The sequence below is a fragment of the Apium graveolens genome, unplaced genomic scaffold, assembly GCF_009905375.1.
Source record: "Apium graveolens cultivar Ventura unplaced genomic scaffold, ASM990537v1 ctg130, whole genome shotgun sequence".
NCBI classification, from domain to species: Eukaryota; Viridiplantae; Streptophyta; class Magnoliopsida; order Apiales; family Apiaceae; genus Apium; species Apium graveolens.
Window position 1 is genome coordinate 17744 of NW_027417179.1, and position 12791 is coordinate 30534.

At 38.6% G+C, this 12791-nt stretch overlaps 1 protein-coding gene across 1 annotated transcript; it reads left to right on the forward strand.

Moving 5' to 3' along the window:
- The first annotated feature begins 2922 nt into the window (after positions 1 to 2922).
- Positions 2923 to 3956, forward strand: LOC141699781 (uncharacterized). The gene is made up of 2 exons (XM_074503614.1): positions 2923 to 3156; positions 3537 to 3956. The coding sequence occupies exons 1-2, from the start codon at positions 2923 to 2925 to the stop codon at positions 3954 to 3956; spliced, it is 654 nt and encodes a 217-aa protein (XP_074359715.1).
- The last annotated feature ends 8835 nt before the right edge of the window (positions 3957 to 12791 follow it).

Sequence of the window (12791 nt, forward strand, 5' to 3'; positions counted from 1 at the left end):
AAGGAGGACCTCATGTGCAAGGGGAAGCTCAAAATCAAGATGGTAATATCCCACAACCACAGCCTCTGGCGAGGAGAGACAAGATCCTTATGTACACCCAGGGGTAATTAGACGGGACAATAGCAGTAGCAGCATCCCCTTCAACCCAATGTTTAAACCATCATGGGAGTTTGAACATTCAATGTAGATGATTTAAAGAGGTTTCTCAACCACCTAGAAGGAGAAAGAGTTACAGCAACCGCGCAAGCTCCATCTCTCTTCTCTGTTGTTGTGAGAGAAGCGCAGTTACCTGCTGACTACCTGAAACAACCAATGACTTGTATTTCCATGGAAATTCTGATCCCGTGGAGTTTTTGGGGCGGTTTAATATTGAGATGGATGTGTATCATGTACCTGATTTAGCCATATATCTCTTGGAAGCTACCTTCAGAGAAGGTGCCCAACTGTGCTTTTGAAAACTTGGGCTCGGGGTTATCAAATCGTGGGAGCAAATGAAAACTTTATTTCTAACTCAGTTACAAGATGTAATGAAGTATACTCCACCAGTTACCACATTGACGAATGTAAAATAAAAGGAAGGTGAAATCTTGACTTCATATTTTAAAAGGTTCAATGCAGTGGCTACCTTGGTGAGAGAAACAAATTGTTGAACAGTTTTTTCATAACTGGTTTGCACGTGGGAACAGATTTCTGGAAACACTTACAAGGGAAGGATCTGGCGTCTTTACTGATATGCTTGCTCAGGCTGAATCCTTCAAGGAAATTGAACGATCGCTTGTTGAGACTAAAAAGAATGATAGTGTGAGAAATCCAAAGGGGCGAGCCAAAAGAAGGGACAGATCTGCAAGTCCGTAGTATCGATGAAATGCTCGAAGTACCAATCAAATGAATGCTACTAGTACTCGGAGAGAATAAAGTCCATCATTGAACTATGAAAAAAGGGTGAGAAATCATACACCTTTGGCTGCGTTGATTGATCATATCTTTAAGGTTAACAAAGACAGGGGATTCTTCAAGAAGCCAGAGTGTTTGACTTCATGGCAAAGTAGGGACAAGAAAAAGTATTGTGAGGACCATGAGTCTACCAGGCACGATACCCATGAATATCGTCACCTGAAGGATGAGATTGAGCAATTAATCAAGGGTGGCTATTTAGGAGAATGGATTGACAGGGTAAAGCGACACAAGGGAAATGATGATGAAGGAATATATGAAGGGCATCCCCCGAGAGTAGACCCTGATGAAAAACCAGAAGATGTAAAATTCTAGAGAGTTGGGAGTATTAGAGAAATATTTGGAGGACATTCGCTAGATGATGTTAGTAGTCAAGCATTGGAGAGGCATGATAGGGAAGCAAGGAATCAACCACTCAACAATATTCATAACCTGGAAGATAGACCACCAAAGATGTTCAAGGAAGAATCCGTTGATATCACTTTCAGAGAGATGGAGTCAAGGTGGGTGCATCATCCTCATAATGATGCAATGATGAAAAACATGCTCATCGGGTCAATGAATGTCTATCGAGTTTTTCTCAACAATGGAAGTTCCACAAATATCCTATATTACAGTACATATAAGAAGTTGGGATTCCCAGACAATGATATGAACTGTGAAGATGCACATGTCTATGGTTTTACTAGAGAAGCGGTGAGAGTCATGGGTTTGACTAGATTGCCTGTCACACTTGGGAATGAGCTCTTTCTGCTACTCGGATGATAGAATTCAAGGTGTTGGATCAAGAGTCTGTGCATAATGTGCTAGTGGGAAGACCTTGGTTGTGAGCTTTCAGGGTGATAACTTTAACACATCACTTGATGATAAAGTTTCATACACCCAACACAATGGGTAGCATACGGGGATCGTAGTATGACTCGTGTGATTGTTATCACAAGACTATTAAGGAGTTTCGTAGAAGAAGGTATGAATGAAGGAGTCCCCCTGACGAAAAGTGACAAATATGCAAGCTCAACCAAGTGGAGAAATTCATGCCATTTACTTTGTTGAAGATCCAGAGGAGAGAAGCACTTATATGATGAATCCTCAAATTTTTATGCTAAAAAATGGTCCAAGAATCCGTAATGTTGAAGAAGTTATGGTGGAGCGTGAAGGAGATATTGTCCAACGAGAAGTAGATGGAGAAAAGTCGAAAAAAAGAAGTGAATCCTTTCAAATTCTAAATAATCTTCCCAAGGTGGATGCTCCCCTAAAGGTGGACGCGCCCACAAGAAATGGAATACTGAGAACAAAATATTCTTGGGAGGTTGATGCTCCTTCAAGAGGGGATGCCCCCTCTTATACATGCAATTTCTGAAACTTTGCCTTGTCATAATGTAGATGCTCCCATTAGTGAGAACGCGATGAAAGGATGGGTGTTGAAGATCCCTGGGACTTTGATTTTGATCTAGATCCAAAAATCCCTATGTCTAGTGAGAAAACGGGGCCAACCAAATATATGATATTTATTCTCGCAGATAAGGAAGATCTGAGCAAGCTCTTGAAGATTGGATCTCAACTAAGACATGAGATGGAAGAAAAGCTCACCCAATTTTTGATAAATAATCTTGATGTCTTTGCATGGAGGCATTCATACATGGTTGGGATTGACCCAAGGGTGATGTGCCACTGTTTGAACATCTTCCTTAATCGGACGGGCGTACGACAAAAGTGTTGTCCAGTGAGTGGGGAGAGGGAAATTTATTTGAAGGAGGCAGTGGATCAATTGCTGGATGTTAGGTTGATCAAGGAATTCTTTTACCCGTAGTGGCTTGAAAATAGGGTGCTTGTGAAGAAACCAAATGAAAAGTGGAGAACATGCGTGGATTTCACAGATCTGAATAAAGCTTGCGCAAAGGATATTTTCCACTTTCACGGATTGATCAGTTAGTCGATGCAACATCAAGGCATGCTCTATTAAGTTTCATGGATGCATATTCTGGCCACAATCAAATTCTCATGCACGGACCTGATCAGGAGCATACATTATTCATCACTGATAGAGGGTTGTACTGCTATATAGGAATGTTGTTTGGTCTGATCAATATAGGTGCAACCTATCAACCGTTGGTAAACATGATATTTAAGAATCAAATTGGGAAAACCATGGAAGTTTATGTGGATGATATGATGGTCAAATGTAAGGAGACAGGTGACCATGTAAAACACTTGAGAGAGATGTTCAACGTCTTGAGGAGATATCGTATGAAATTGAACCCGCATAAGTGTGTGTTCGGTGTTGAATCGGGAAAGTTCCTTGGATTCATTTTCAATCATAGGGGAATTGAGGCTAACCCCGCAAAGATCAAGGCACTGCTAGACATAAAGTCCCTCATAAACGTGAAACAAGTGCAAAGCTTGACTGGAAGGATTGCTGCATTAAATCTATTTGAGCAACCATCACTGCTAAGAAAATCAAAGACTTTGTTTTTAATTTTATTATGTGCAAATTCGGGATTCAATACAAGCTTGTTTCTGATAAAGGGAAACGGTTTGATAGCAAGGAGCTACCAAAGTTGTGTGAGTATTTGAAAATCTAGAAAGAGTTGGCGGCAGTGTATCACCCGCGGAGTAATGGACAAACTGAAGCTGTCAACAAGATCATAAAGCATACTCTTAAGACCAAGCTAGAGGAATGCAAATGGAATTGGCCTGAAGAACTACCGAAGGTTTTATGGTCTTACAACACGACTCCAAGATCCACTACGGGAGAATCTCCCTTTATGCTTACTTATGGATATGAGGTTATGGTTCCCGTGGAAGTTGGTTTGGGATTGCTTCACAAGGATCATTATGCAGAAGGAGACGCAGAGGTTAATCAGAGGCTTGACTTGGATCTCTTGGAGGAAGCGAGGAAAAATTCTCAGCTGAAGCTTGCGGCGTATCAACAACGTGTAGCGAGGTATTACAACAAGAAGGTAAATGGGCAACAGTTGAAAGTTGGGGATCCAGTGCTCTAGAAAAGTGATGCCAAATACAAAGAATCCTCATCATGGAGTGTTTGAAGTCAATTGGGAAGGATCATACAAGATCAGAGCAATATTATGGAAAGGAACTTATCATCTTGAAGAGTACTTAGAAAGAAAGCTTGTTCCGCGAGCATGGAATGCGGAACACCTTCGAAAGTATTATCAGTACGGTGTGGATACAGCCCCTTACCTATTATTATCTATATTTCCAGTTGATTTAAGTAAGGCTATGCCTGAATAGTAGACTAAAAGCAATAAAATTCCTCTTAGCCTAGGGGTAGTGCATGTAATATTCTTCCGTAAAACTAGTTGAAGGATCGTATTTCCATATAAATTTCCCACAGAGCATAGTATCCATGAGACTGGTCTAATTTCTACACTGGAGCGCATTATTTATAAGACTTTAAGAATATCTTTCATACAATGGCTTGTTATTTGTTTATATCCAGAAAAATTTACCAAGTATTACTGGAAAAGGTGCGCCCAATAAGAAATACGTGCCCACCATGTAAAGGTGCTATGATGATTACAAGAACTATAATAATGGAGGCTTGCATGAAGAGGAAGACACGCCGTCAATAGAGGACATGCCCTTCTATTTATTTAAGTATATGACATGCCCTTTAAGGGTTTGTTTCCTACAAAAAATATCCCCATGAAGCCTACGAAACTTTTTAGTGTTAAGAGGTGGTAGATGCTTTATAATATCCAAGAGTGCGCTCTCGGGGTTACTTATAACCTATTACATGCCTTAAAGAAATTTTATCTTGTTAAAATTCCTCATTTCTTATAATAATGCAGGAGCGCACTAATACTAGGACGCACCCTTAAAACTTGTAATGATAAAATACAAAGTAGAATACTTAAGAAAAATCCCAGCTATTTGATAAATCTTGATGTGATGAAAAGAAGGAAGACGCGCCATTAAGGTTGGAAGTGTCTTGTCAAAGAAATATTCGTTTTATATTTTAGAATGCTTGTGAGAATAAAATAATGAGATAAATTAGGCAAAGTAAAAGATGGTTGATGCGACTCTAAGGAGGATGCGACCTCTTTGAAGATAATGCCTTAGAGAAAAAATTTAGTAAGACAGAAAAATATGTCTCATATATTATGCTTGAGTAGAAATAATGAAAGCAAGACAGAAAAATACAGTGGAGGACGCACTCCAACCAACATTGTGAATAATATGAGTTATTTCTTACATTTTATTTTATGAATGAAGGTAGACTCACCCTTATGCAAGGGCGTGCTCTTATGAAATTATGATTACTTTGAGCCTTGCACTTGTGCAAGATTGTAATAATGAAAAACCTGGAAAATGAAATGGGTGCATAAAATAATTCAAGGCACCAAGCCTAGGAGAGTCATTATCCAAAATATAAATCAAAGTTATCATTTACAACTTGCAAGGCTTAAAGGGACTTTCGTCCATCATAGTTCAAGATATTAAAAGACTAGATAACAAGAAGCGTCCTAAGTTGGGGGCGCGTCCTGGTTCTTGTCTTGGGTGCCTTCTTTGCTGCCAGTTTTTTATGGAGACTGGTGAGGTTGAGTTTGAAATGGTGAAGGAGATGGAGATGCGTCATCTTCCTCTTCGGCTTCCTCCAAGCCTAGAGCAATCCTCTTATCTTTGATGGAATCTACAGCTTTCACCCTAAAATCATTCACCCATTTCTGGGTTTCTTCATCAAACTTTAAGAATGTGTACTCTATATCATTGGTAATGAAACCAGAGAACCATTCCTAAACCCAGCTGTAAATCCATCTTGCCTCACCAACTTTCTCTCAGTCTTCCACCCATGCTTCCTGTCATCATTCAGGACATCCAACTCCAACTGCTGAGAAGAATTGAGAGTAACCACTTGATCCACATCTTTTTACATAGCAGTTACTTGGCCCTCTAGACGCTCCTTCTCCATCTTCAAATTACTGATCTCAGCATTTTTTTTCCTTGGTGAGAAGGGAGATGTGTTTTTCCAAGGACTTGACTTTGTCCAGAAATTTGCTTTTCTCATTCTCAGCATTGGCAAGACGCATCTTCAACCTAGCAGCCATGGTTTCTTTTTGATTTACATGAAAGTGGAGCTCATCTGCAGCCCTCATCATAGCTTTCTATGTTTGCTCCTCAGTCCTAAATTTCCACTCATTTAATTCTTCTTCAGTGAAGAAGAAGGGGACGCGCCCAAATTCCTGTGAACGAGAGAATGTTCATGGGGAATAGTCTTTTGGTGCTTCATGGGCGCGCCCTCTCGTCAGGAATGTCCAACACAGTTGTGTCGATGATGATCTTTAGAGGAGGAAGAGGAGAAGTAGTGGCAGCTGGGGTGTGACGCCCTCCAAACCCGTGTCAGAAGTTTGGGGTTTACAACACACACGCAATATACAAACATGTATATAAAATATTATATGCATTGACCCTTCTTTACACAATCACGGATCGCAACAGGTTACAGTATGAAAACAAGCCACAACCTTAACTTTTATTACATCGTAACAAATCCCAACTAGTTCAACTTACAGCTGATAATGATATTATTCTTACAATCTTACATAACTCATCTACAATATAAAGCTCCTGCTAGCTCGACCCAACTTAACCTGGAATCCTAGCTTGCACACTAGACTGGGAATCCTCGTTACCAATAATTTCCTTTTAAAGCTATAGAATAACATAAACAGATTTGTAAGAGTGAGCTAACTAGCTCAGCAAGTCATATGAGCAATAACTGAGGTTAAACAATTATCAGTTGAATGATTCATAAGAATCAAGTTTCTTGATAAGCAATGATTAGAATTGGATATTCACTTTCATTTTTAAAAACCAAGGTTAGGCTGCTGATCAGTCATGCACTAACCACGAGTAAGGCACACAACTCTACCCTCTATACTGGATCCAACGCTTGCACTGGCCTAATATGACCACGAATCTAGTCTAACCACGAATCTGGTCCATATTTATAAAACCATCCAATTCTAAAATAATTCAATATGATAACCATTGTGATTCAATAAAAACAGAATAATGATTAACATTGATAAAGCATTTATCTCAGAACATAAAATATTTCATAGGTATCACCAGGGTATATCAACATGTAAATATGAAGAACGGCTTCAAGCCTGATGAAGAATCAAGTATCTGATAAACAATGGTTCAATGGTAATACAGAGTATAGATCTTTGATATCATAGGGTATTCCAGGGTATATAAGTTTTTAAATGTTCAAGAAATTCTGTTGTAATACTTGGTTTATGGTATGTATGTTGATAGGTCACACACACTGTAGAAGGGGGTTGAATACAGTGTATAGCACAATCAAATCGAATTTAAATAACACAAGTAACAGAAAACAGACTTTATTCAATGCAATAAACTCTGTTACAATATAGAACTGTCCTCTCTCAGTGATGAACAAATATCACGAGAGCTGCTAGGGTTAGAATGAATAATATTCTCGATAATGATAACACTTATAGTATAAACCCTATGTCTATGTTTATATATCACACAGTTACCTGATAATCGTTAATTGATATGGAATATAATTCTCCTTCCTAAAATATATCAATCAGTTATCTTTTCTTCCAAGTATTCCATTCTTCATAGAATTCCTTCTTCATGCATATTTCTTCTTACGTTTGTCTTGATCTTCTTTCCTTTCAATCAGCTGCCTTCCTTATCTGAAAGTTTCCTTTAAGTCCTGATATTATCTCCTGATAAATATCTCCTGAACCTTAAGTACTGATCACTTAAGTTCTGACTTCAGTATAAGTGCCGATTTCAGTTAAGTACTGATTTGTCCTGTTTAAGTAAGATCTGAAAACTAAACATAAATCATATTAGACATGACATTATCAAATATATCTACAATCTCCCCCAACTTGTAAATTAGCATAATATACAAGTTTAACAGATATTTGATGATGTCAAAAACTTTAAGTACAAATGCATGAGAAATTGACTAGATAACTACAACTTACAGTCCTTAAGCTTTACCAACTTTAACTTCTGATAACAACTTCAGTCTGTATATATATCAGAATTTGAGCAGTTGTAGATCTTGACTTGGCTTCACTTTTTGATCTCTTTGATGTCAGGAGTTGTTCTGAGATAGTTCTTCAACAAACATCTCTCAGCATATCTGAGTTCATCAATCATCCTCCTTTTAGCATCTTTGAGTTCTGTAGTATCTTTACCAGTTTGGAAGATAGCATATCTGAGATCATTAATTTTTGCTTTTCTCAACTCCTGATCTAGTCTTATGACATAGGTTTTGTCAGACTCTAGATTGAATTCAAGTCCCTTAATACCAAGATATGTTCTGATCTGTGCAGTATTAGACTTCATATCAACAATATCACCCTTGTGATCTCTGTACTTTGGACAGTATGTGCTGTCAGACTTTACAGTATAAAGCCTTTCTGTCTCTGAATCTGAGTCTTCAGATAGTTTGCAGCAATTTCTATTATTCTGTCATTCACTTGAAGTAAGAATAAAACATGTTCTAGTTCTTCAAAATACTTCAGTGGTATATCATTTTCCCTTATATGGTAAACCCTACCATCTGTCATGAAATATAACAAGATGTGTTCTTTCAAGAAGGTATGATAGACCATCTGTACAGATTCTAGTTGATTCAATCTTTCAGGAGTTGCTCCAACACCTGGTTCACTTAAGAAAGTTGGATCATTGGTTGTGTTCTACACTCTTCTTTCATCATCACTACCCAATCCAGATTTATCTCTTGCTTCCTTTCCAGTAACCACTCTTGCTTCAAAACCACTTGCTACAGTCTTCAAAGGTTGAGTCTGTTTGGCTTTAGTGAAACCTGGTAGGAGTAACCTTGAGGATTTAACATGAGCAATGTCAGAGGTCTCCTTTGACTTATCTTCTGATATCAAGTCAACTTGAGCTATGTCAGAGGTTGCTTGCTTCATGGTTATATCAGAACTAACTATATCTTGACTCTGAACAACTTGAGCCATGTCAGAGGTTGTCTTAGAAATCTTCCTTGAAGTCCGAGTAAGATCAGCATCTTCAACAGAAATTTCTTCATCCATAGGGGCACATAAACCTTTATAGGTTCACCAACTTTTTCTTTACCCTTGGATCTTGGACCTATCTGCAATTGTGATTTGGCCTTGGTTGCCACAAGATTTTTCCTTTCTTTTATCATAATGCCTTTAGCCGTAGGAAGTTTCTTTTTACCCACAAAAGCTTCAGATTTGGAGTTGACTTTTTCTGACTTAAGTCCAGCTTCTTCTTCCATTAGACTTTCAAAGTGCATTCCTGGATTTTCTTTCAGAAATAACTGTCTTGAAATTTCTTCATCAAGATCCAAAAGTTCGTCAGAACTTATCCTTTTACCAGTGCAGAAGTTATTCTTCTCCCAGTATCAGAACTTGTTCTATGACTTGTAGTTTCAGCTCTTCTTGATGAGAGACCTCTACCTTGACCATGACCTCCACCCATTCCAAAGTTTCCTGGGTCATCTTTTCCATCATCCTTTCCCTTCAGTGTCTTGATAGGTTTGCATTTGGACTTAATTACTTTCTCCCCCTTTTTGGCATCAGCAGGTAAAAGAAGAGAGACAAGCAATTCCACTGAGGATTGGATTTCATTGAGTTGAGATTACTGAGAAGCTTGATTTTTCAAAATTTCATCAATCTGAGATTGTTGCTTCTCTTGGGTTTTCTCAATGTAGGCAACTCTGTCAAAGGTAGGTTTGAAAAAGCTTTTCTTTTCAAGTTTCATAGTTGTTTCTTGCTTGAGTAAAGCTTCTTGAATTTTATGCACCTCGGCATGAGTTGTTGAGTGTTGACCTTGAAGATGTCTAGTACTCAAAGCAGTAACTCTCAGCTGTATTTTGAAATCATGATTAACTAACAACTCATCAGCTTTTGCCAAGTGATCAGCAAGAATCTTTGTAGAAGGAATAAAACTGACTGAGTTCCATTTTTTAGTCCACTCCTGTCCTCTAGGAGTTTCACCTCCAAGGTACTGGTGCATCTCCTCGAACAAACGTTTTTAACCAGTTCAACTTTTGAAGGAGCTTGTAGAGGTGAATGTCCAGAAGGACCAGCTTCATCAGCATCTACATTTATAGAAGCATCACTAGTATCATCAGCATTTGCAGCATCAGAACTTACAGAGTCAACATCCTCTGATAAAAGAATAGTATGAGAGGCTATGGAGGCTTCAACATCATCCTCTAAGTGCTGATCTGCTTCCAAGTTCTGATCAACAACCATATTCTGATGCTTACCTATAGTCTGATCTTCAATGTCTAGATGCAGAGAAGGTGTTGTAGACAATTCCGGAGTTTCATTAGCATCAGGAATTGATGTTGTTGATGGATTGATTTGAGCTGGTGGAGCTTCTAAGTAGAGAACCTCAGGTACAATTAGGTTGTGAATATCAATCTCAGCACTTGTGCCTGGGTCTGCAGTAGATACTGGTTCATTTACAGGAGTCACGGGTGGTGTAGATACTTTATCTTGAGCAGTTTCCTGAGTTGGTGATAATGGAGGTGTAGATGCAGTAGCTTCATCAAATTCTGGCTCTTTTGAGATCAAAGATTCCTGATCTCCTTCCTTAGCTGCTGCTTCCTCATCCTCTGAAACTGACTCAGCCTTGTACCTTTGTGCTCTTTGTTTCTTGTATCTCTTTGAAGGTGGAGATTCCTTGGGAGTTTCATCAGAATACATCCTTCTGAGCCTTTTGAGAAGCTTAGAACCCCCAATTCTAATATCCTTCAAAGAAGAAACCTTCTCAGCTTCTTTGACAACAGGTTCTGACACAGGAACCTGTTCCTCACTGTCTGACTCATCTCTCAGAATAATCCTCCTTCTCTTCTGTTGTGTCTGAGGTACAGTCTTTGTCCTCTTGGGCTTTGAAGATGAAGGCCTCACAGTATGTGCTGATGATGAAGGTTGAGATATCTATGAAGGTTTGAGATATGTTCTGATAGAGGGTTGAGTAGGTTGAGGTGTATATGTGATATGTTCTGATGGTTGTTGTGGTGTCTGGGTTGTGCTGGTGGGTTGAACATCAGGGTAAAAAGATCTGTAGGTTTGAGGATCAGCATTTACCAGGATCTGTTTTACAGACTGAGGTATCTGTAAGGTTCTAACCACCTTTTTCTTAAGGTCAACATTTACCAAGTCATTAAAAGCCCGTTTTGCAAGCTTAAAGGGTGGAATTAAGTCAGTGGTAGGTTGAGGTTCATCAGCACAACAGAAGTTATATATAAGCTGACAGAATCTAGTAAAGTACACTACATTCCTATCTTCTATCATCATATCCCCTATGAAACCTAGCACAACACTTGCAAAATCAAAATGAGTTTGGTGAATAATAGCATACCTGATGTGTTGACTCATAATTGGAATGGCATCAAAGTTAGAACACTTATTGGCGAATGCCTTAGTGATGCAGTCGAAGAAAAGCTCCATTCCTTCCTGATATGTGCCCTTTTCAACTGTCCAAGCTTGGCCAAACTCTTCCCATACCCCAAATTGGCCATAAGCTGCTGTAGAACAGGTTCCTCCGCTGTTGAAAAAGTGCAGCCTTCTGGTAAGTGGAGAGCTTTACGAACTGCTCCAGGAGTTACCACATACTCAACATCATTCACTTTAAAAATAATGCTTGGAGTAACAGTAGCACCACCATTATCAAATGTCCAGTCCGCCAGAACGTCAGAACTTGTTGGCTTGAAATGACTTGAGGTGGGTCAACGCATACCCAATCTCACTGTATGCTAGAAGATCTTGCACAAAGTGTAAATCAGATGGAGCTTCAACATTGTTCAAGATTGTAGCATAGTTGTTGGGTACAAAACTTGGCTCCATCTATAATCAAATCCTTAGGTGCCATGAGAAAAGTTGAGAAATTAGGTATGCCTGTAAGGTGTTTGATAAAATGTCTGTATGAAAAAGCGTCAAGAGATGAGAGGAAATAGAAGTAAAGAGAGAGAGAGATAAAATGTGAAAGTAAATAAAATTATTTTACAATCTTTTCTCTCTTTTACTTATACACGGTAGAAAAAGTAACCGTTGGGACACCTGTCAGACACTGCAACAGTAAATGATAATTAATGGGCACGGAAATTCAGTAATCATTACTTATCACATGCAGTTTTTCAAGGAACAAAATAGTTCCACTTACCAAGTAATCCATTAATTAAGGTAGTTCAGTTTTATTTAAAATTTAAAACTGTTCACACTTAGTAATTATTTTTCACTGCAAGACCAATATTCTGTAAAAATATGACCAATGAGAGAAGACCATAAAGAAACCAAGGTAAACAAATATTGCCACGTCAGAATCAGAACTTGATTTGTATCAGAGCTAAAACGGTCATCAGAATATGGGTAAATCATGGATTTAAAAATGCATCAGAATATTTAAACGACCTCAGAGACAAAATCTTGCATAAATAAAAATTTCATTAATATATGAGCAAATACATTTCATGAAATTAAATTAACATCACAAAATTACAATATTGTCCTAAGCTACAAATCCTAACATCAACAGCTTTTGTCCAAAGCTAAGAAGCCAGACAAAACTGACGGTGAATAGAAACAGGTAGGAGAAATTATTTCTTCTTCCTACTCTCAACAAAAAGAACATCAAGATGAATAATACGCTCCTACTGGCAGAGAGCTTCCAACCGTTCCTCTTCCAGTCTCAAGATGGCGATGGTAGTCCATGTAAAAGAACAAGAGGTTTGTAAGGACCTCTTGGGGAACCGAATCCCAAATCTCATCAGGAATGACAATGATATGCCATTCGTGCTGCCAATCTGTACACTCATGGTG

Excerpts from the sequence above, each read along its gene's own strand:
- LOC141699781 (XM_074503614.1), top strand. The coding sequence starts at position 2,923 with ATGGATGCATATTCTGGCCACAATCAAATTCTCATGCACGGACCTGAT. Across the intron at positions 3,157-3,536 it reads GTAAGGAGACAGGTGACCAT|AAAGAGTTGGCGGCAGTGTA; the intron begins GTAAAACACTTG and ends TTGAAAATCTAG.